This window comes from Pezoporus occidentalis, unplaced genomic scaffold (assembly GCF_034315485.1).
Source record: "Pezoporus occidentalis ecotype Australia unplaced genomic scaffold, CSIRO_AGI_Poc_V1 ctg144, whole genome shotgun sequence".
Lineage (NCBI taxonomy): Eukaryota > Metazoa > Chordata > Aves > Psittaciformes > Psittacidae > Pezoporus > Pezoporus occidentalis.
In genome coordinates, this window is record NW_026913252.1 from 185770 (window position 1) to 211009 (window position 25240).

The 25240-nt window shown below is 44.1% G+C and overlaps 1 protein-coding gene across 6 annotated transcripts in view; it reads left to right on the forward strand.

Annotated features, from left to right (window-relative positions):
- PTPRT (protein tyrosine phosphatase receptor type T) overlaps nucleotides 1-25240 on the forward strand; it is a 278660-nt gene that overhangs the window by 181813 nt on the left and 71607 nt on the right. For 5 of the 6 annotated variants that reach the window (XM_062610067.1, XM_062610071.1, XM_062610066.1 and 2 more), the window contains exons 11-13: nucleotides 1884-1920; nucleotides 6998-7054; nucleotides 19924-20059. In XM_062610067.1, the coding sequence (XP_062466051.1) occupies nucleotides 1884-1920; nucleotides 6998-7054; nucleotides 19924-20059 (230 nt within the window). The remainder of the gene's footprint in view (nucleotides 1-1883; nucleotides 1921-6997; nucleotides 7055-19923; nucleotides 20060-25240) is intronic. The other variant, XM_062610065.1, reaches the window with a different exon arrangement.

A 25240-nucleotide genomic window follows, 5' to 3' on the forward strand; every position in this document is an offset into this window, starting at 1 on the left:
ATTTCAGGTTTTGTTCTCTCACCTCTTCCTCTCTCAGCATTGACTGATTACTCCAGCTTTTTGCTACACTTTGAAGCTAACAGAAAGCAAGGAAATTGACCTCATCAAAATGCGATCAAACGTCCCCCTCCTTTTAGACTGCACAAATGTCATCTTGCTGGTCTTTCTTTTAATTTTCATCACACATTTTCCAGGTCACCTTGTCAGAGATTGTAAACTCCATCAGGATGTGTCTGTCTGATAATTCCCAGCATTGTGTGCTGAGGCTCTGCACTGAAAACAGAGCTGTGTTTTTCCTGCTTCATATATCATCACTAGCAATAAAGATTTTGGTTCTCGGCATCAGCTGGCAATTCCGACTGATTACACACATGCAGAGATGAATGGAGAGCTCTGTTGTACAGCTGTGGTGACTTTGCAGTGCTGATGGATGTACAGGTTGTGTAGGGGAGATGATTTTGAAGGGAGAGAAAGGTGAGTGCACCAAAGAGATGCCTCTGGTTTATTGGGATTACCAGTGCTTCAGTCTCACTCTGGGAGCTCAATGCCTGGGAAAAGATGGCCTTAATAGATGTGATTTGTCCTTGGTGATCCAGGGATTCTTTGAGAGAGTTTGAAGGCAAGATGAAAGGGACAGTTTGACCTTCTGCATAGCTCATTGTTTCTAGACTATACACAGGGCTGCTTATAGCCAGGTGGTGTGGCTGGCTGATGTCTTCAGGCATGCATAGAGAGGCATCAGAGGGAATTGCTCTTGTGTGTCCCAGTGTGGATCCTGCAGTTGTCCCCTTCTGACGTGAAAGAGAAAGGCACGCTGGGGCTGTGTGTTTCTGCTCTGGCTGAGGCCTGTCACAGATGGAACAGATTCTCTCTGTGAGCAAATACAGCTTTTCCCAGTGTTCATTTTTCTGCTCACAGACAGACTGAGGTGCTCAGCAGTGCATTTGTTAGGCTGTTGTTTCCAGAGCACAGGCAGCATCCATATTAATGTAGCATTGTTCCACACAGTAATTTATGCAGTACTCATTACACCTGAGACATGTACAAAAGCGTGTAAAGACATAAAAGTGCTACAGAAGCCTGCAGCAGATGACTGCCTGACACAGCTTTTAACCAAAGCAACACATTCAGATTTGGATAGCAATCATGGACTGGACAGAAGTGACCGATGCCAGCAACGGCTATAGAATGAGGAGCTGGGGATAGCAAAAAGCAGGTTTTTCAGTGGAGGTGGCCTCAGAAGGCTGCTGCCTTTGAGCTGTTAGTTAAGCCAAGCACAACCTTGCTGTTCTGATCCAGGCTTCTCTTTATGTGGATCTGTGGGCTCTGAGGTGGATGGAACAAGCGTGTTGGGTTTTAGCCCAGCTCTGCACTGAACCACCGCAGTGGTGTGGGTTGTGATGGAGCAGCTTGCTTGGCAGAGCTGCCCTACAGCAGCTCTTCTGCTTCCCGTACATAGCAGAGAGCTCCACTCCTCAAATGGCTGCTCCAGTGTCTGCCTGCTGTGTGTTTAAATAAATACCCAATTTGCAAAACTTGCATGGAAATCAGATGTACACTTGCATGTGCTTTCGACCCAAGGCTTCTCTGCCCATTACAGATCAGGTGATTTAACCGGTGAATTTTGTTGGTTAATCAGGCATCCATCACTCACGCATCAAGTATGGAAGAATGTGTTGTCATTCTTCTCAAGTTAGAGAAAGCAGCTGTGGACAAGTCCATTAGCATGGAGTGTTTCATGCAAATAGAACTGTTGGTGCTATTTTCAGGAATGAAGTGCAAGAAAAATGCGTGTTTGTTTTAGTTCCTTTTTAAGTATGTTTGCTGTAGATGGGCAAATGACACATCTTGATGTTTTCCTCTGTTGTTTTTGTATTTTTCAGGAAACAAAAATCAACTGTGTCCGGCTGGCAACCAAAGGTATGTGGGTCTCCTTTTCCCTGCAAAGCATAATGCCAGTATTGTAAAAGCTGCAGTGGTGACACAACTTGATTACAGTTACTACCCAAAGAACAAGCCTCTTGCCTTCCTTTTTATTTTTCCTTTTTATCTGGTTGTGTTTAAAAGGAGGATTACAAAGGCAGAACACAGTTTCCAGAACCCTTCTATGTGTAGACTGTTAATTTTTAAAGACAGGTTATTTATCACTGTGGTTCCTCTTTTCCCTTAATTCTGTTGTCAGTCCTGGGGACTGTTCTTGCTAGTGGCAGAATGTCACTGAAAAAGCAACATTAACTTCATATAAAAATTAATTCTCTCTGCAACTGTGTAAAGTAGATAAGTAAGAGATCTTGTGTCAGCCTAGCAGTGAACGCAGCGGGGCACGATTCTTATATCACACCATTCTCATGGTGTGATTCAAGTAACTAGTAGAGTTTATTCCTGACTTTTATTGCAATTAGTCCAGGACAGACCAAACTGATAAATCAGATAGACCAGACTGTGCAAGCCTGAGACATATTGTTAAGATGCAATGCTCCCATCCCAGGTTGCTTCACAAGGTAGAGCCCTCAGTGATGACAATGTCTGGGTTCCTTCTTGGAGTTTAGAGCTGATTTTAACAACCCTTGTAAGGACTTAAATATCACTCCAGGGCCTGCTTTGACAGCAAAGGTGTCAGAAACCAATTTACCTGTAACACAGAGGAGTGGCTATAAAAGGACTCCTCAACACATGTCGCAGAATCCCAGACTGGTTTGTGTTGGAAGGGACCTTAAAGCTCATCCAGTTCCGATCCCTGCCACGGGCAGGGACACCTTCCAATAGAGCAGCTTGCTCCAAGCCCCCATGTCCAGCCTGGCCTTGAACACTGCCAGGATCACTTTTGTCATAGTCTCAAAATGAGCCATAAGGAGATGATCTGGTAATGGCAATGGACCGTGCTGTCCATGGAGGTAGCTCTCCATTTTCCAAACTTACGGTGACCACCTTGTGCTCTTGCTGCTTTGCTGTAATATGAAATAGCTGCATCACTGCCTGTGGAGTCTTTCTTTAGAGATTTAAACAAAATCGGCAGGGGCTCATGATTTATTTTCTTTTTTGAGGCACTATCCCATTTTCCCCGTGCTTTTCACTCCTTTGTCTTTTGGCAGTAGCAGAAGTTAGGTACTTTTAGGTACTTTCTCCTGATCCCTTCTGCATCTGCACTTACAGAGCTTCTGGGAGGCCTCAAAAAAACCCCACCTAACAGTTCTTGGGTAGCAGAAGAGGACTTTTTCAGTCTTCACCTGGAGGCATCCCCCAGCCCATTAGAGAAGGCCGTGCATGAAAGATGGTGGATGCATGTGCATCCCACCCCTGCAGTTAGTTCACTGCCGAGAGCTGGTGTGGCGCCAGGTGGGGCTGTAAGCAGTTGTGTCACCACTGAGAGCTTAAGGAGCATGAGCCGTTTCTCCCTTTCTCCTTTTCATCCGTGGCTCTGGTGCTCCCTCGATCCTCTCGTGGCCGCCCTTTTTGAAAAGTCCTTGTAAAATCTTTATCTAACTCATTCTCTGGTTACAAACGTTCCGTGTGTCTCCATCTCTCTTCCTTCCCCCTAAGTTCCAACTGGTAGAGATGTGACCATTTCAGATACCTTATTTTGGCTTTCTGGTGGTGGAAAGAGGAAGAGCAGGACTAGCTGGGACGAGTCTGCATGACAGGAGTCTTCCCAGGGTTTTCCCAGTGCATAAGTAGAGGTCTCTTCATGAGATCAGAGAAACTAGGTGAAATCTAGTAGTTTCTTCTGGTTTAGTCATTCCTTTTGGAGTTGGTGGAAGAAAGTTGTCATGCTAGCAGGAAGGATATTTGCTCTGTGACTAACCAAGAAAAACCTCCGTAGTTTGGAAAATGCCAGCCTTCATGACCTTTTGATTTGCACTGCCTGATCAGAGTCCTTCAGAAGTGTCACAGAAGTGTTTGACCTGCAGTTGACTTCTGCAAACTGATTTAATCTTTATTAACCTGCCAGGTCAGCGGGAGGAGTCACTGAGCCTCCCTCGTGCTGTTGTTTCTGAACGTCATCTCTTTTTATAAAAGTATCTCTTACTAATATTAATTTGATAAAAGAGATGAGGAGAGCCTGAGGATGCTGAGAGCCACTGCTTTGGATGGGCTTATTGTTTAGGATTTTTCTTGATTGACATGCATGGAAAAGGACAGGAAATTATGGTAGGTCTAGTGTTTATTCTCACTGTCTCAATAGATATCACTTTGGACTTACAGGCAGATATCTTATTTCTATATCTCTATGGAAGTTTATTTTCCCTTCTTTTTTTACTCTTGTCCTCACTCACTGAATGGCAGTGTTGTGTTTCCCAGTGCCTGCCCATTGGGAAGGACACTGGAATGTGCCCAGCAGTGGCGAATTTTACGCAGCCTTAACTCCTTGAAGGGACAGTATTTCCTGCAGCTCACAGCAGGGGTAGCGTCACGAGCAGATCTGTGGTCTGACAGTATCTCCCATTGCTAGCACCCTGGAAGTGCTTCCCTGTGAGGGTGCTGAGGTGCTGGCACAGGGTGCCCAGAGAAGCTGTGGCTGCCCCATCCCTGGCAGTGTTCAAGGCCAGGTTGGACACAGGGGCTTGGAGCAAGCTGCTCTAGTGGAAGGTGTCCCTGCCCGTGGCAGGGGTTGGAACTGGATGAGCTTTCAGGTCCCTTCCCAACCCAAACCAGTCTGGGATTCTATGACTCTATGAAGGATGTGCAGCCAAGCAATAGCTGAACAGTGTGGTTCTGTGCTTTGGAGCTTTCCTATAGTTCTGATTTCTGTATGTCATGAGACTGAATTCCCACCATACATTAACTCCATATGAATAGGATTCAACTCCACATCCCAACTCCTGAGGAGGGGTGTCATATCTGCCCTCTCTCTGATGGGTAGCAACAGAGACACTCACAAAATCAACATTACATTGTGATCTGTTCAAAAGCTGTTAGCTGGGATGTTCTTGATGACCTGTTGCTGTCTTCTACTCATTACATTGATTATCTTTAATGACATTGCCCTGTATTTGTCTTTATTTGCATCGCTGTCTTTCTGAGGATAGAATGAGCAAACCTCTAGTCTGAAGGAAATCATCAGAGCTGTTCACGAAGATCCCCTTGTGGAGTCAGGGAAAAAACGTAAAACTTTTTTGGAAGCAGGGCTGATCTCAGCACTGACAGCTTAAAAGCTTGGAGTTGGTACCAGGGAAAAAGCATATTTTGTTTTGATGCAAGAAAATAAATACATACTGCTAGTGCCAGACTAAATGTTCATTTGGGGATACAGGCCTAATTTTTCCATTCCTACACATCTGACACTTGCAGAAGCTCCATTAACATTAGCGAGATGAGTTTTGATTTACACCAGTGCCAGGAAGATTGGGATCAAGATGTGTTTAAACGAGGCAAGTGGTTCTCTTGGAACACTGGATTAACAAGGGCACTAAACATGAATGTGGGAGTAATTAGGCAATGAAATGTGTTAGGCAGCGTGTTCCTGGGGGTTTAACACATCTTGGGTGTTGCTGCACGGCACCTGGGCAGAAGCAGCAGAGCTTTAATTCCTTGAGAGATGCATGAAGCTGCATCGCTGCCACCGCTTCAGCAGACTGGGAGGCAGTTCCCTTTGTAAGACCCAGGAAAATGGAAGTAGACAACTGATATTGGGAAGAAGCTCTTCCCTGTGAGGGTGCTGAGGCACTGGCACAGGGTGCCCAGAGAAGCTGTGGCTGCCCCATCCCTGGCAGTGTTCAAGGCCAGGTTGGACACAGGGGCTTGGAGCAAGCTGCTCTAGTGGAAGGTGTCCGTGCCCTTGGCAGGGGTTGGAACTGGATGAGCTTTAAGGTCCCTCCCAACCCAAATGAGTCTGTGATGATTCTAGTTCATTTAAGAGAATTTTGGAGCTGTTCTGGTTTTCTCCCCTCCCCTTTTAGCAAGAAATAGACTGTTCAGACCAACGCCTGTTCAGTTCAGGTCAGATTCTCACAGGAGCTGTTCTCACCCATCACAGAGATGCACCTTCTGCATGGTTTTGTGCTTGCTGCTCCTGTTGAGATGAACTGGATTCTTGTGGTTGCCAGAAAGGTCTCTCAAATCTTTGTGTATTGGTTTGTTAAATGTTGGAGTATCAGCATTTCAGAGCAGGAGGTCTTGGCACCAATAGTGCATCCTCCAAAGGAGAGCTAGGAGATATAGCAGATACCCACTGGGTAAGCGCAGCTGTTGAACTCATTTCCTTCTATCCAGTGTCTTGGCTGATCCCAGAGGGAAGGGCCAGTTGCAGGGACTCATCATCAGCCTTTGCTGTGGTGACAGTGCATCAGAAAGCTCTGTGTTTGTCCAGTCTCTGTAGTCCTTCCCTGTTTTGCCAGCATGTTTCTAATCCAGAAGCATTATTAACCTCTTGTGTCTGTGTATGTATTTTCTGATTCATTGATCTGAGATTTCTTACCACTTCCAGCCATAAACATCTCTCCTCACATGGACTACTCCTCTTCTCTGAATTACTGGAGAAATGTCATCTTTCACAGCATTAGTCACTTGGGTGCATATCATTAGCATAAACCACTCGTTAAAAACAAGTTTCTCATTAAAGCCTGATTTACCAGCTCTCTGCCATACCATTTTCATTCAGACGCTTTATTTATTAGTTTTGCCATTTGGTTTCCTTGATAGCATTTGTTTTAATCTGTCCCATTCTTTCTGAATTAACTGACTTGTTCTCCCTGTCTTAAAGTAACATATTTATATTGACATTTTATTAGAGCAAATTGCAACCTCTTACCAAGAGAGAGCGATTACCTCTTGTGTTCTTAAAGTGCATTAAATTAATTTTACACTGTAATTGAAACCAAGGCAGAGGGCTCATTAATGGTTCCTTATCTCTTGATGCTCATTTCTTCTTCCTTGAAAATGTGAGTTCTTGCAAATGAAAGAAAGGAACTGTAATAATCACTATAAGGTACATTTTTATTTTTCCCTGTTTTTTTTTTCCTCGTGCATGCTGCCTGGGAACCGTTTTGCTTGTTCTTAGCAGTAATGGGTAGGCAACAAGAGACCACGCGAAACCCGCCCAGCCTCTTGAGCACAGGTGATTATCAGTTCAGGACAAGGAAAACTGCTCTGGCTTCCCAAGTCTGAGCAGCTTCGTGACTTCTTGTTTTCTTATTTGGTTTGCATGGGACAATATGACACTTGTTCTAACTACAGCATACAGGGGGCACGCCTGTTGAATACTCGATGTGAATACATGCCTGTGCATCTGGAGGACCAAACACAGCTTAAGTCTCCACAGGGACGCTTGAGCATGGCTGGAGAGCCCCATGGAAGCCGTGCTGGTCCTCTGCAGCCTGAATCTCTCTGAGCATGCATGGAGATGATCTTGCATTTTTTTAATTCAAGTAGCTATGTCATTAGGTGGGGCTGATTATTACACTTGGACAGTCGAGTGCTGCTGTTAAAGAAATGATGGCAGGGAAATGAACTTGATTCTGTAAGCCCTCTGTATAGAAACTTCTGCTTGAATCTGAGATGTTGTAGGATTGAGCCTCAGTAGCATCATTCACAGATCACTCCTGGGGAGGTTCAGAACTTCCCAAGGGTTTCACAGTTTCAGTCAGAATGAACTTGGAGGTCCGTGTGTCATAAACTTCCCTTGTCATGTGTAACACTGGGAATAGGACCATCATTTAATTCCAGAAAATTTGAATAGAGAGCGAATCCTGTCAGCTTGTGGAAGCAGTTTCTTCTACTTTAGCCTGATGGGCACAGAATGACTTACTGGGATGTGACAGAGTTCCATGTGATTAATATGAAGGGGAGGAGAAGGAGGGTTGGTTTTCTGATGAGAGATGGATTAAGTTTGTGTAGGGACATTCCTTTTCTAGTGCTCTGTGATTATCCCTATCTAGCTGTGACTTCCTCACCCAACTATTATTTCAGCTACACATCAGAGCAGTTGTGATGATACAGGTGCAAAAGGTATCAGGATTACTAGGAAATTCAAATGTTTTTAAGATTGAGAGAAGTGCTCCTGCTTTTCTGTAGCACATAAGCACTGGAAGAAGGAACCTTCATGGGAGATGAGTGCATAACAGTATTGAGACCTCAGTAACGAGCCTGTGTCTGAAAGGTGACCAGGGAAATCATGGTGGGGAGACTGAAAAAAACTAATGGAAAATGAGGAAAAAACCTCTTACTGTTCACACAGTTTTGCTGCATATGAAAACTGTTCATTTAATGGCTCTTTCTCCCTCAAATTTATTTAAGGGGGCTCTTTTGCTTTCTGAAATCTATTCTGGTTTTGTAGACAGATAATGTATTTTTTAAACAGATCTAATCCCACTTCATATCTGTTTGTATTGCATTTTGTCTTCTGATAGACTGGAATGTTACTCCTTTGACAGGTTTATTCAGTTTTGTGCTATTTATTTCAGAGGGTTTTATCACACTTTTCATGTTGAATGCATGGAACTGTTTTGTTTGGTTTTTTTTTCCCTGAACAAATCTCTGCCTTCTAAAAGTGACTTTGTAGCACAAGTTTGTGCATCACCGGAATTAGTTGTTAATAAGGGACACACTGATGTTGCTCTTGCTGAAAAATATTCCCTGCTGGGAAGACAAATCGAACTTCCAGGTGTGTGGATGTCCACTTAACCCGGAGAGCATCTTTATTTGCACCAAACTTGCTGTCAGGACTTAAAGGAATTTAAAATGTCAGCTTTAGGGATGGCTGCTGCTTATGAACCAGCTTCCCATTAGTGAAGAACCTGGTGCGGAACTGGATGAGGCCACAAGTGAGTGAGTTTGATAACTTCAGCCCAGGTTCTAGAGTACATTCTCTACTGCAGAGCTCTGCTGCACTGCCAGACCCTCATATTGGGCTCCCCTGTTTAAGTAAGCAGTGGGAGGGGAGAGAGTGGAAGCTTCAGAAAAGAAGGGTCTTTATTAAAAGCAGAATGAAATCCATTATTACTGTGTGATCCAAGCCCTCCTGGAATCAAAGCAAGATTCACCTGAGGTGCTGTGAAGGTCTTTGTCTCCTTTCAATACCCACCTGGTGTGAAAGGATGCTGTTGGCCATGTGTGGTGGCCGTGGCTGGTAGGTTATACAGTCACCTATGTGTGCAGATAACCTGGCAGCCAGGCAAAAGAGTGGAGGAAAAGGCAGTAGTTGGACATTAAAGCCGCAGTAGAAGGTTGAATTGGAAAGAATTTTTGCAGTGGGTGATTAATCACTTGTGAGGTTCAGGGGATCTTTTTTCTTCCTCTCTTTCTGCTTGAAGATTTGCAGGGAGAACTTCCTAAATGTCCCCTGAAGCACAGGGGCTGAGGGATAGGGCAGAGGAGGAGGCAGTACAGGAGGGCTGTTGCATTTCAGAGGCCAGCAGCATTGCACGGCCTGACCTTCATACACTTGCACCAACTTACTTGCATCGTCAGTATTTCTTCTTCATTTCCCAGCATCTGGAGGTGCTTTCCAAGGTGTGTCAGCTCTTGGTCAGGTACTGAGGATCACTTAAAAAGTTATTCATAAGCAGATGATCATTGTCAGTGTCCTTAAATAACACTTCCAAAGGCATGATGAACCCAAGGCTATTACAAACACATTATCCCTCTGCTTCCTTAACTAGATGTTTCAGTGGGGCAGTGTTCAGGCGCAGGGTTAGTATCAGAGCATCTCAGTGTCTTCCAGACACTGGACATTTAAAAACCTCTATGGTAGCATTAGGGTGTGTGACAATGTTATAAGAGAGGTAAGTGTGAAAGAGACTGTTTTGTAATATCACTGTAGAGGAAAATTAAAATCTGCATTCAAGATGTGCCTGGCACTGCTCCTTCAGTTTGGCAAAGTACAGAAGGTTTCCCAGTGTTTTATGCAGCACACGTAGGGTGTGTATGCACAGACTCCCCAGTGCATTGGCCATATGACTCCCTTTGACTGTAACGTGGTGAGTACCCTCTTTTGCATGCTGCTCAGTCAGCTCCAGGGTGAACTAGCAGACACAGCTTCTGTAGGCCACCCTGGTACTTCAAGTACCTTTGACCAGCCAGGCTCAACAGGTGCCCTGATTCCAGTGGTCATTTTATACACACCACTGGACTTTACTCACTGGGCTTGGAATATCTCCTGCTGGACTAGCTGTGGAGATTTCATAAGAGGAGAGCGATGCTACTGTAACAACAGGAAAAGGGGTGATGGGTTTAAACAGAAACAGGGGAAGTTCAGGTTAGATAAAAGGGAGAAGCTCTTCCCTGTGAGGGTGCTGAGGCGCTGGCACAGGGTGCCCAGAGAAGCTGTGGCTGCCCCATCCCTGGCAGTGTTCAAGGGCAGGTTGGACACAGGGGCTTGGAGCAAGCTGCTCTAGTGGAAGGTGTCCCTGCCTGTGGCAGGGGTTGGAACTGGATGAGCTTTAAGGTCCCTTCCAACCCAAACCATTCTATGATTCTGTAACCATGATGAGCAGAGATGTTTAGAGGGGACTGGCTTATGCAAAGGTTAATTAGGTTTTGTTTGTTGGGTGCGATGAGTCTATTATACACCTATAGCATTGTCATGTACTGTGAAGTTTTTGCCTGATCACTCAAAAGATTGATCTCCCTGTGACTAAGAACATGCAAAAATGAAGTCACATCTGTAAATGTGAACTTGTGATAATGGGAATTTTTCCTGTTTTCCATTTTTATAATTGCAAGCTAGTTTCTAAGTCACTCTGCAAACGTGGAGAGCTAGGATGGAAGCATCACTCTGAACCACTGCATCACTGGTAGGCATCACAACAGCTGCTCTTTATCTGAGCTCTTCTTTCAAGTAAATATAATAACCTTGCTCATTCTTGGAGGCCATGTATCTGCCTCCAGCACAAATCAAGAGCTGCTGTTCTGAAGAGAGTGGAAGAAAAACAGGAGAAAATAAAAGCCTTTGTGGTGGATTTGCCTGGAATCTTCAGAATCAGTTATTCTCTTACTGCTAGTTTTTAATTCTCACTCAGTTTCGTAATGCTAATCTTGATTCCTTGCTGTGTGTTTACCCTCATCCTCCTACAGATTCAACCCATATGCCTGATAATCCCTCATACAAATGCTGGTGTGTCTTTCTCTCCAGGACTGCTTTGTTTTGCTGCGCTCTCTCCTTCAAATATGGTTGAAAGCTTTTGGCTCTCATCATTCTTTCCATTTCTTTTGAGCTTTTTTAAAGAAATGAGAATGTCTCATTGAAGTCCTAAGTCTGTGCTGTGCAGTCTTCAGTAATAGGAGGTAGAAAATTGATGTAGTGATGTGATGTGTAGTGGTACTGTTGATGTTATTCTTTTTTTTTAATGAATTACAACAAAGAAATAGCCCAGGTGGAATCTGTCAGATTTGGTGAGCTGTTTCACTTTGTTGGTTTATGATGGGCCTAAAAGAAACCTGGAGAGGGGCTTGGGACAAGGGCCTGTAGTGACAGAACAGGGGGAATGGCTTGAACCTGCCAGAGGGAAGATGGAGATGAGCTCTTAGGCAGAAGCTTTTCCCTGTGAGGGTGCTGAGGCGCTGGCACAGGGTGCCCAGAGAAGCTGTGGCTGCCCCATCCCTGGCAGTGTTCAAGGGCAGGTTGGACACAGGGGCTTGGAGCAAGCTGCTCTAGTGGAAGGGATTTCTGCCTGTGGCAGGGGTTGGGGCTGAATGAGCTTCAGCATCTGTTCCAACCCAAACCAGTTTGTGATGATTCTACGACACACAGAAGCATCAGCATCATGCTAGCTTTATTTTAGTCCCAGTTCTCTGGCTTATACAGGGGAAGGCTACAAACTAATTTTGTCTTTCACAACCCCTGCATGTGGCCAGTTCACACAGAGCTAACAGGTATTGTGGATCAAGAGCTAGAACGGTGCCCTTCCAGCTTTATCTCAACATTGCCATCCTTACAGGTGCCTGACTGCCCTTGTGCTTTTACGTATTGGCGACTGTGTTTCAGATGCACAGATATAATCAGGTTCTGAGGGAGAACATTTCTACGTGCAGAGAAGCTTTAGTCATTTGTAGGCCACTCACATAGAAAGCACCATAAAAAAGAAAAAAAAAAGAAAAAGAAATCATGTTTACAAGTGATTTGAGAATAACTGTCTTTTGAAAATAAGCCTCTAGGTCTATTAGGAAATTTTACATTCAGCATACTGCCTAGCCATTATGTGCCACAAGGAAATTACTCTGATTGAGCAGCTCATTTTAGCTTGTAATGACTTTGAACCCATTATTTTTCATTAATTTTTCTGGGTTAAATAACACTTTGAAGTAATTTTTCTGATTGGTTTTTGTTTCTTTTCTTTTTTTCATAACTATCTAAAGAAGCTACATTGTTAGGTGTTAGAAATTGGAAACCAAACCTAGGCTTTGCCAGACTGACTTGTCTCCTTGCTGGGTCTTTCCTGTCATCTGGCCATGGCTGAAGCTCCCATTATTGTGTTGCTTCTCTCGTTTGTCCCTCCCTCATCTACATTTACACTGCCTTTTGCTGCCAATAGAGCCTTTCTCTTTGCTTTCCCTTCTCCTGTTGGATGTTTCTCTCTCCTGTGCAGTGACGCAGCTACTGATGGTTGTGGTACCACTTCCATTGCAGGACTTTGTTCTTCATGCCAGTTGGAAATCTCACACAAAACCCATCTTTTCCACCTGCCCATGCCTCTTTTGAATTCTTCTTCATGCTAATTACATTTTTTTAATGCAATATTGTAATTGGTCATTAAATAATGAGCATTTCAAATTATTGTGAAATAGGTTTTTTAGAAGTATCTGTGTGTATTATCACTCCTGCTTAGCTACATGTACTCAATAATCATTCTTTCCTGGGTGATATTCAGTGTGCTGCCTCCTCAGAGAAGGTCACATTATATCTGGTGCCTTATTGTTTTCAGATGATACTTCTGTGCATAAACTGCTGGGTGAAGGATTCCTGTGGTACCTTTCACTTAGCTGCCAGTGTCGTTCCCCACGGAACAACATCACGGTCTGACGGAATTGTCACAGGTTGTCAGTCTAGAAACATCAGTCCTCAGCTCTGCTGTCGAGTGCCTGTGATGCCAAAGGCATATCCTTAATCTTTCCAGATCAATAAAGTAAATAACATAATTTATTAGTTACCTTGCATGAGCATTAAGAGGACAAGTACATATTAATATTGCTCTAGGAGTATGTATGTAGCACTCTATGCATGCTCACTGGTAAGTGGATGATTTTTCACTTAGAATTTTGAGAGGGTTTTCTTCTTTAGTTATGACTGGCAAAAGCTTGGGTTTAGATTTAGGCTGTTGGAATAACTTGCAAACCATCTTCCAGCTCAAAGTAGCTGAACACCTCGTCTCTTCTCCCCTGGGGACAGAAATGCTTTCAGCTGAAGAAATGTTCTGAAAGATTTAACTCTGGAATATGAGCTGCCCCTCTATACTGCAATCGGTTTGAACCTCAGAATTCTTGTCCTTATGTTATCAGCCACTGAAGGGCCAGCTTTAACCATGGTCTGAAGCAAGGGCGAATTTAAAAGATTGAAAGCCATCAGGAGCTGGCTCCATGATTCCGTATGAAACCATGCTTCCAGTAGCTATACTTCACTGAGCCAGTCAGGGTAGCTGGATTAGACCTTAATCAAACAGTCACTAGCACCATCAGTGTTTGATGATCCATCAGCCTGGCTTCTTGTGGGCTGATGAGGTGGATGACTCTAGGAAATAACCCACTTGCCCCTTCTCTCTTTGCACCTCTGCAGCATCTCCCATGAACGTGCTGTTTGTAACTTGTCCTGTCTTGCTGCAAGATGCTGTGTCCCTGGGAATTTTGAAAGGGATTGAAGAAGCAAAGGAAATAGATTGTTAGGAAATCTTGAAATAGCTATGGATGTAACATGGGGTGCTGGGTAAATGCTGATGCCTGTGAGTCAGATTGATGCCACTGGTCAGGCTTCTGGGACAGCGCATTTCATACAGCTCATAAATGTGTATCTCTGAAAGCAGTTGCCTAGTAGAATCACAGAATCATAGAATAGTTAGGGTTGGAAAGGACCTTAAGATCATCCAGTTCCAACCCCCCTACCGTGGTCAGGGACACCTTATGCTAAATCATATCCCCCAAGGCCTTGTCCAAGCTGGTCTTGAACACTGCCAGGGATGGAGCATTCACACAACCTCCCTGGGCAACCCATTCCAGTGCCTCACCACCCTAACAGGAAAGAATTTCCTCCTTATATCCAATCTAAACTTCCCCTGTTTAAGTTTTAACCCGTTACCCCTTGTGCTGTCACTACAGTCCCTAATGAAGAGTCCCTCTCCAGCATCCCTATAGGCCCCTGCAGATACTGGAAGGCTGCTATGAGGTCTCCATGCAGCCTTCTCTTCTCCAGGCTGAACAGCCCCAACTTTCTCAGCCTGTCTTCATACAGGAGGTGCTCCAGTCCCCTGATCATCCTCGTGGCCTCCTCTGGACTTGTTCCAACAGTTCCATGTCCTTTTTATGTTGAGGACACCAGAACTGCACACAATGCTCCAGGTGAGGTCTCACCAGAGCAGAGCAGAGGGGCAGGATCACCTCCTTCGACCTGCTGGTCACGCTCCTTTTGGTGCAGCCCAGGATATGGTTGCTTTCTGGGCTGCAAACGCACACTGAAGCCGGCTCATGTTCATTTTCTCATCGACCAGCACCGCCAAGTCCTTCTCCTTGGGCTGCTCTGAATCTCTTCTCTGCCCAACCTGTAGCTGTGCCTGGGATTGCTCTGACCCAGGTGTAGGACCTTGCACTTGTCATGGTTAAACTTCATGAGGCTGGCATCAGCCCACCTCACAAGCGTGTCAAGGTCCCTCTGGATGGCATTCCTTCCCTCCAGCGTATCAACTGAACCACACAGCTCGGTGTCATCGACAAACTTGCTGAGGGCGCACTCAATCCCACTGTCCATGTCATCAACAAAGATGCTGAACAAGACCGCTCCCAACACCAATCCCTGAGGGACACCACTCGTTCCTGGTCTCCAGCAGGACACTGAGCCATTGACCACAACTCTTTGTGTGTGGCCATCCAGCCAGTTCTTTATCCACCGAGTGGTCCATCCATCAAATTGATGTCTCTCCAGTTTAGAGACAAGGATGTCGTGTGGGACAGTGTCGAACGCTTTGCACAAGTCCAGGTAGATGACATCAACTGCTCTGCCCCTGTCCATCAGTTCTGTAGCCCCATCATAGAAGGCCACCAAATTGGTCAGGCAGGATTTCCCCTCAGTGAAGCCCTGCTGGCTGTCACCAAGCACCTTGTTGATTTTCATGTGCCTTAGCATGCCTTCCAGGAGAATCTGCTCCAAGATTTTGCCAGGCCCAGAGGTGAGACTGACTGCTCTGTAATTCCCCGGGTCATCCATTTTCCCCTTCTTGAAAATGGGGGTTATATTTCCCTTTTTCCAGTCGTCGGGAACTTCCCCTGACTGCCAGGATTTCTCAGATATGATGGCCAGTGGCTTAACAAATTCATTCCCCAGCTCCTTCAGGACCTGCAGATGGATCTCATCAGGACCCATGGACTTGTGCACGTTCAGATTTTTAAGATGGTCTCGAACCAGTTCCTCTCCTATAGTGGGCGCAAGGTCTTCATTCCCACAGTCCCTGCGTCTGCCTTCCAAGACTTGGGTGGTGTGGTCAGAGCCTTTGCCTGTGAAGACTAAGGTAAAGAAGTCATTAAGAAGCTCAGCTTTCTCCAACTCCTGTGTAGCCAGTTCTCCCAAGAGCTTTCTGAGGGGGCCTACATTCTCCCTAGTCCGTTTTTTATTTGCTGTGTACCTATAGAATCCCTTCCTGTTATCTTTCACATCCCTAGCCAAGTTTAATTCTAACTGGGCCTTAGGTTTCCTAACCTGGTCCCTAGCTTCCTGGACAACATCCCTGTACTCTTCCCAGGCCACCTGTCCTTGCTTCCACTTATTATAAGCCTCTTTTTTCATTTGAATTTTTCTCAGGAGCTCCTTATCCATCCAAGGAGGTCTCCTGGCCCTCCTGCTGCGCTTCCTTCTAGTTGGGATGCAACACTCCTGAGCTTGTAGCAGGTGATCCTTGAACATCAACCAGCAGTCTTGGGCCCCTCTGCCCTCTAGGGCTGTATCCCATGGGAGCTTACTAAGCAGGTTCCTGAAGAGGCCAAAGTCTGCTCTCTTGAAGTCCAGGGCAGTGAGCTTGCTGCACGCTCTTCTCACTGTCCTGAGGATCTCAAACTCGACCATCTCGTGATCGCTGCATCCAAGGCTGCCCTGGAGAGTCCCATTTCCAAGCAGCCCTTCCCCATTGGTGAGCACGAGGTCAAGCACGGCACCTCTCCTTGTCGGCTCCTCTATTACTTGCAGAAGGAAGTTGTCTTCTACACAATCGAGGAACCTCCTGGATTGCTTGTGCCGGGCCGTACCGTCCCTCCAACAGATGTCAGGGTGGTTGAAATCCCCCATGAGGACAAGGGCCTGAGAGCATGAGGCTTTTCCTACCTGTCTATGGAGTGCTTCATCCGCAGGTTCTCCTTGATCTGTAACAGATCCCCACAGTAATGTCGCCCATATCTCTTCTCCCTTTAACCCTGACCCACAAACTCTCTGTGGACTGCTCACCTGTCCCCAGACACAGTTCCATACTCTCCAGCCTATCCCTAACATAAAGGGCAACCCCCCTCCCTGCCTGCCAGGCCTGTCTCTTCTAAAGAGCCTGTAACCTTCCATTCCAACACTCCAGTCATAGGAGCCATCCCACCATGTTTCTGTGATGCCTGTTATATCATAGCCCCGTAGACGTGCCCACATCTCTAATTCCTAATGGTACAGTGGGTAATACACAGATAGGAAGTCAGGGGACCTGCAGTCTTCACTTCTCTGGCACTTTCTGCTATCATTTGCCTCCCTTATTAAGAAAGTAAGCTTAGGGCAGGAAATTGTAACTTCATGTTAGCACAGTGTAATGGGGTCCTGACCCTAGTGGGGGCTCTGGGTGCCACTGAAATGGGCACGTTAATAACAGTGGTGACCTGCTCTATATCCTGTTATTCCAGTATCCAGCTTCAGTTATGAGGAACAATTTATTCCAGGAAATGTGGTGGAAGTATCCATTAGAAAATACGGTTGTAGTTTATTTTTGTTCCCTTTTAATTTCAGCTGTTTAAATATAAACATTTTTCAGAAAGAACAGGGTGCCCCTCAAGTACAGTAGTGCAGAGCTTTCCAAGTGTATGTAAAGATATGTGTATGGAACGGCCATCTGAACAGTTTTATGGGCTTCTGTGCTCAGAGGATTTCAGACCTTCTACGTATCCATAAGGGAGAGAAGCAAAACTGAATTATAAACAAGCAATAGAGTCAGGAGCAGCAGAAGTCATCTGCTGCGAGTACAGCAATAGCTCACAGACCTCCTCCTGCCAGAATAGAAGTGTTCTTGCTTACAGCTGGTGGTGGTGAAGGTGGGAGTACCATAGTAGATATAGCATCTACAAGGAAAATACACCAGAATTGCAGGAAAACAATGGACTTTTGCAGTAACACTTCACTGCAAAGCTTTAAGAATCCAGGAGTTTACTGACACTGTCATATTATCAATTCCTAAGTGCTATTAGCTGAGACAACTTACAAATGGTTGGATTAGTAGCCTAAAGGACTTGTTGGCCTTTGCCAAGACAGATAGAAGGAGTTACATAGAAGATTCAAGGGAATCAGTCACCCCAGTGTGTAGGTGTCAGGATGAATAATAAGCCATTATTCTCCTTCTAGGACTGCAATAGTGTACAATAGGATGAGAACTATCAAGTAGAAGTACACTGAGCACACATTGCCTGTAGTAATGCAACAGCCTGGCAAAATCAACCCAGTCAAGCAGATTAGAGGATGGAGTTGACAGGACATTCTTATGGGTGCTTTTCATGTGGCTCACAATTCATGAGTGTATTTGGATGGTACAGAAACTGACTGTGCTGTTAGTGGCAGAAAACCATTCTCCAACGTCTATTATTTAGGGTCACAGGAGGAACTGCATCTCAAGTGAAGGATAATTTGAGTACTTCAGAATTTCACTTTAATAGACTTTTAGCCTTTTTCAAGGGAAAAAATGTACCTGTATTGTTTACTTTGTTGCATGGACAGATTTGCTCCAAGACTGTAAGAGATGTTGTCAAATAAAGATGGTAATATGGAACTGATATTTTATTTTCACACTCCAGAGTCCCATTAATGCATTTCAGATATGTGAGCACAGAAGGTACCAGTGAACCCTTAACTGAATGGGAAAATCAGACACAGCAGAGCAGGGATAAAAAAAGCTGAAAATTACATGTGTTTCCAACAGCCATCATTTTTGCTTGGTAAATAGTGTGCTTTGCTGTGGCAAACCAGATTAACAGCTTAGCTGTAGGAAAAATGGAGTCACACTTTTATCACTGCATGTGGTAGGTTTTTGTTTTGCATCTGTTGTGTCCTTGTTTTCTGTGTACTCTTCAAGATATGATGGCAAGAGAATACAACACTTCATTGCAGTTCAGCTCCTCATCCCTGGAAGTCCATCAGCTAAGGCCCTGTTTAGAACGTACCAGAAAGCCCCATATTTGGTTATATGATTTTATCATGGTCACCAGTGGGCTCATCCTTGCAGACAGAGATCTTTTAAAGCTTATACAGTTTAACATGTGGCAAATGGGCAAAAGAATAACCCAGTGAGGCTTTCTACTATCTCACCAACATAAGGACCTGATTGAATATTATCTCCCCAAGCACTGACTTAATGAACAGAAGTGATTCAGCTGTTCCTGAAGGTCAGCAACGCTGAGCTGTTAGAAGAGCAAAACATTAGTGTCTTCTGATGACAGCACTTTGTTCTCACTTTTGATTCCCTTTTTCTACTGTGTTTAAGCTGTAAAGGAAGACTTGACTGACTCCAACAGCAAAGGTGAAGCCCAAGATTGTGACCTGGTGTAACGGGAATTCATTTAACTTCAGCAAATGCAGTGGTGGTGTCTTTAGGAGTAGCTAAATATCTCAGGAATATGATAAAGATGGGCTTATTTAGTCTTTAGAAGAGGCACAACTTGAATCTTGTGGGGCTTTCTAAATCAAACTCAGTAGTTCAAGCTATATCTGGAAAAACTCTGTTCAGCAAGTAGTGAAATCAGCAGAGCTCAGGTATATAATGAGCACTACAGAAGTAGTCTTAGCAACAGGGAAGAAGGCAGCATCCTGCAAGGTCCTCAGTTTTTGCAGGAGCAAAAGGCCCTTTAAGTCAGACAAAGGAGAAAAGGAGAAAGTGCTGAGTAAGCTTTGTACCTAAATATGTTTTATTTTTAGGTGTGTAGGCTTTACTCTGAAAAAAGACCCCAAAATTCCAAATAGAAATGATGTTTTCTTGCCTGGGCTGCAGACCTCCTGCCAGAAATATATGAACTGATGTGGAGGGTGCTCTGTGCATTGGCTTAATGCTGGTTGCATGCAGAATTATAACCATATATTTACAAAAGCCAGGCCTCTGGTATAGTGAGAAATACAAATGGGTTCTGATTTTAGAAGAAAATGAAAGGTTCTGTGAGTAGTACTGTGGGATATGTTACTGCAAACTTCTGCATCAGTATTTCTATGGGTAAGGGTTGCACCTCCACTTAAGCTGTTTGAGATGAAAATGATAACTGCTATTAATTCTCCTGCTTCTGGGTGTATGCTGAGTGCTTCAGACAAGTAAATTCCCCATTACAGTATAATGTAGTAAAATATTGGAGCCAGTTGCATTACACTGAGATTTTACACCCTATTACTGCTCTGAATTATTTGTCATCGGCTCTTATAAAGGCAGATTGGGTTAGCTGGACACTTGTCTATTGCAGTTTGATTGCAAATACGCTGTTAGGCTTTCAAATGAATATGTAAAATGGGTCATTGCACGATTTTTCTACAAATTCTCTTTTTATCTCCTCCTTCTTCTTCCTCCATCTTTTAAGGAGCTTCCACCCAGAATTCCAATGCAGTGGAACCAGAAAAACAAGTTGACAGCACGGTGAAAATGGCTGGAGTTATAGCTGGTCTGCTGATGTTTGTTATTATCCTCCTGGGAGCAATGCTTACCATCAAGAGAAGGTAAGTTTCTGCTTTGCTTCCATCTCAGACCTTCTGGCTACCGTGTTGTTACTAGAAAAGAATAGATTTGGTAGAGGTAAAGCATTCAGTGTGGGTTGCAGGGGGCAGCAGTTGATCACTGTTTACTACCACTAAGAAACAGTCCCAGGAGAGATGCCTGTTCTGTTGTATGAGCAACAAAAGAATGCCTGTTACTGCAAAGTGTTAATAATAATGAACTGATAATTAATGAGGGGGAATAGCCCGTGAAAAAGCACGGGGAAGTACAAAGTGACAGTGAGGCAATGGAAGTGGGCACATGAGCCTGTGCAGGTAGCGCTGCAGTGGTCCAGGAGAAGGCAAGAATTCTTCATTCACAGCCAAGGAAAATGATGTCTTAGGATAATGTGACCAAGAGTCTTTCTCCCAAGTGAGTCTTGATGAGATATTCTTTCACACAGCAATTGATTTGCAACCACTTTTCAGCTGGAATATTGTATCTTGCTGAGGGTTAGAATCTTTCCAAGAGTTAGTTTTAGTTTACAGGGGAATGAAACTTAGAAAGATCATGAATGGTAATGAAACTTGTTCAGACAGTGCATTCTGTGTGATTTTCTTTGGACCATTTGAAGTAGACTATTGTAGTTGCTACTATTTGAAGAGCTCCACATTTACAGTGTAATACACTGATTCAGCAAAGCAATTAGGCAAGAGGTTTTCCTGAGAAAAGGGTGCATTTTCTGTATATTTCACCAGTCTCATTTCTGAAGTGAAGCCTACTTCTCAACAGTAATTTGATTCTAAGTGAAACAGGAGCTAGGTGGCCTGGTGGACCCTCCTCTAGGGTACAGGTAACATTATGTGTGAGAGCCTTGATGATTTGACTTGATCTGTTGCAGGGATTGAAGCTTTTCAAAACACAGCTGTGTTTCTTTGAGATCTCTGACAGTCACCCATTTCCCAGAAATAAGAGTAGCGGTTAAATCTAGATAGGATCTCCTCTATCATAACCCAGAGCACATGCAAATGGATAGCTCCATGCTACAGATGCTGGAGTGCAGGGCTGCTATTCAGAAGGACGTTAGGAAGCTGGAGAAACGGGGTGATGGCAGCCTTGTAGAGTTTAGCAAAGGCAAAGTACTGCATCTGGGATGGAGTAACCCCATGCATCAGTACAGTCATAGAAGGACCTGGAGATCTTGGCAGACAAGTTGAACAGCAGTCAGCAATGTGCTCCTTGCAGCGCATTGCTGACTGTATCCAGGGCAGTGTTCAGCTGTATTCAGGGCAGTGTTAGCAAGAGTGTAGCTAGTAAGTTGGGGTGAGTGATTATTACCTTCTGTTTGCCACCGGTGAGGTTGATGTAGGCATAGGATGTACATAAGGGATCCTCAGTACATGAAAGGCACTGATGTATTAGACCAAGTCCAGAGGAGAGTTAACAAAGTGGTGTGGAGTTGGAGAATCTCCATCCTTGGTGAAATTAAACACGTGGTCAAGGCCCTGAGGGACTTGCTGCAAGTGAAACTGGTTTGAGCAGGACATTGGACCGCATGTCCTTTGAGTAACCTTTCCAAATGATGTAATCTACAAAACAGATGGCATATGGACTGACTACAGTGAATTCCTGTTGAATTAACTGAAGGTGAGGGAGAGCTAGATTTTTAATCCAATTATGTGTGTGTGTGTAAAGGTTCCCCATTTTGTGGGCAAATGCATATGAGTTTTGTTCTCGTGTCTGGTGCACTTTGTTCAGTGTTAACCCAGGCTGGGTTAACAGATGTCTCTGATTCCAGTCCCCTGGGAGATTTTCAGTTCATAAACAGAAAAAAATCAGATGCCTCTAATGAAAACCAGAGAAAGGGTTTCAGCAGACATGGAGCTGGGTTTCTGGTTTAGTTAATGCCCAGCCCTCATCCAGTCCTCTTACCTTCCTAAAAGCTCTTCAAGAAAAGCTTTTGTTTTCAGATTGAAAAATGAAAAATTGAAGGAAAGCCGTTAGAGCAATGCCACATCTGGTGTATTTCACAAGCTATTAAAAGCTGATAGCATTTCTGTCCCATCATGTATTATTATTATAAATCATGTATATTGCTGGGCAGAAAACAAACAGTGACTTTTCATGATGACCAGGACAGTTTTTCTGTGGTGTAACCTGCCAAATGCTAAGTCGGAGAGGCAAGGATACTCTTATGAGGCAATGTACTTTAAAAAGTATTCATAAAGTCATAGAATCCTGGACTGGTATGAGTTGCAGAGGATCTTAAAGCTCATCTAGTCCTTGATCAGGGTAAGTGCTACTGAGCAACAACTAAACCATCAGTGTGTTACAGGCATCATTCTCAGACTAAAGCCAAAACACAGCACTGCACCAGGTACTGGGAAGAGAATTAATTCTATTCCAGGCAAAGCCAGGACAGCTTGATATAAAGATTCCCAAGCTAGAGTTGACTGAGTGCTATACACACGTTCTTTGAAACCAGCCAGGTCCCAAAAGCTTCAATGTTGAATCAGTTTGGGTGTGATGTCCCATGGACAGAATGTTATTATATCTAGCTTTGCCATAGGCTCTGTTAACCTGCGCATCTTCCTTCAAAATTAAATTAAGAAAGTGAGTGAGTTGGGAGTATTAGAAAAATAAATTCTCACCTTTTTCCTTCCAGAGCTGAAAAATTACCTTTTCCTCTGGGTCACTCCTTGCCAGAATGCAAAATCCCTGCAGCCTGTATTGCTCTTGGCCTGTTTGCTATCATTTGCAAGGTTACCCACTGGAATACAGACTATTATAAGAAATAATCTGGCTCATCGGCTTTAAAATCTTTTCCCATTTGGAAGCTATGAGTGCAGGAAGGTTGGGGAGCATTGCTGTCCTTGGCTCTGTGAGCACACCTAAACCAGCCCATCACTCCAGTCCGGGTCTCCCTTGAACGGGCACCACCACTTGCATCCAGTTGAGTCTTGGAGCTGCATATGGACAAGTGGTCCCTGAAGATGAACTCCAGCCTGTCAGGCTCATTTCATTTGTAAACTAATGCAGATTGGGAGCAGCGTTTATAAAAATGAAAGGCCTCTGGACCACAGATTGGTTTGAATTTCAGAGGAGCACAGCTGAAAGCTCACACTTGCCTGAAAGAGCAGTTTCACAGCAAAGTTCTCTTTCTATTTTACAAACAGAAACATCAGGAGCTTAAGCTCTTGCAATCGATTTTTGCATTAACCTTACTTTAAAAAGAGTTCCCTGCTCAGTTCACCAAAGCTAAGGCAGGCAACAATACAGAAAAACAATGTAATTAGACAAAGGTGAGGCCTTTTCTTGAAATGGAGCTGGAAAATATCACAGTGACATTTGTTCATGGGCTGGGACATCATAGATCATGGGTAATAGGTACAGTAGTGGATTTCCTGAATGAAACCTTTTGTTAACCAGGGCAAAGAACAGAGGAGGGAAAGAGACTAGAAGAGACAGAGCACTAAGAGAGGGCAGGCACTGGTTTGAGATTAGTATTAGATCAGAAACTGCTTTTTGTTTCTGTGAGATGCACCAAATAATATGAGCCTTTCATATGCAAGACATGAGCAAGTGTTGCCCAGTTGCTCATAGCTTCAATAGACGATGTTTCAAAACCTCTAATGACTTGCAAATTTCTGGGGGCTGCCAGTTTTTTATAGGGTTTAGTCAGATCTGGGAAGATAAATCAAGCCAGGCAGAATGTTTATGCAGTGGACAATTTGGTTTGACTTTACTTTTGTTATTACAAGTTTTAGTCTCTTGAAGTGAGCTAAAGTTTCTGTATGTGTGTGTCTGTGTACAAATTGTGTATATAGAAAATTCTGTTGTAAGTATGACTGCCTTACAGTCTCTAAAATCAAACCCATTAACATTTGTTTTCTTGGGTTTGGGAGTGCACTAGCTGCGTGTTTGCAATTCTGCTGTCATCATACGTAGACGGACACTAATTGTAACTGCATCGTTTAGCCTGTTAATGTACAAGTGGTACAGTGAGTGCCCACACGGGTGCATTTGCCCACGTAACTCAGCACCACTTTCATTAATAGATACATACCTGGAAATAGCTCATTTTATTGTATCAAAACATTGCTGTTTCTCTAAGTAGCTTGTTTGTCCTTACTGTTAAATATTTTTATGTAATAGAATCCCAGACTGGTTTGGTTTGGAAGGGACCTTAAAGCTCATCCAGTTCCAACCCCTGCCATGGGCAGGGACACCTTCCACTAGAGCAGGTTGCTTCAACCCCCATCCAACCTGGCCTTGAGCACTGCCAGGGATGGGGCAGCCACAGCCTCTCAGGGCAATTGGGAAGACAGGACCAGTTAGTAATAGAGAATACAGGGCCAGTTAGTAAAAGCAAGCTGAAATAAGAGAAAAAGACATTTGTAAACTTGTTTTCTGGAGAAAATACCCTTTGACTCTGCACACCCCCCCCCCCCCCCCCCCAAAGGATTAGATTTTGGTCAGTTCTGATTTCGGTCGGGCAGTTTGAACACTCGTGTCATCCTGACTTGCATTTCCCTGGAGTGAGGAGTGTGACACTTTTCAGGCTGGTGCGTTGAGCAGACAAAGCCGCTACTGACCCCTTTAAGGATAAGACTAAATAAATAGGATCAGACAGCCTGTCATGGGTGCACTGTATATAAGTTCTTTAAACTGCTGTTGGTAGCAAAAAAAAAGAGATTTGGGGCTATGTAGGGTCTAGGATTAGTTCCTTCTATGAAAATCCAGCTCCTTATTCTGCATTAGGATTTAGGATGTTACCTTAAACTCATTAAATAAAAGCCCAAAGCCTCTTGAGCAGAACATACCCAAGCTGCAGGATAGAGTTAACAGCAGGGGCATTTGCACATTCAGTGATCCGTGTCCCTTCTGTGTCCATATTTCAGGTGGATGACAGGCAGGTGTGCAATTTGTGTGACACATCTTAAGTTCAGGGCATGTTTTTAGTGATCCGTAACTCTTACAGTTTTAAGTTAGTTTAGAAATATTCCTTAGGAATTCCTTATTTTAGGTCGTATTTTGGGGGAGAATTTGAGCCAAAATATCCTGTCCAATTCCAAAATATAATCCTCCTTTTGTTTGTCTTCCTTTATTTTCTGTCCTGCAACAAATCTTCCTGAGCTTTCCTCTGCAGCCTTGAGAGATTACACAGCTTTTTAATGAGAACTAAGAGTCTGTGATCACATGTG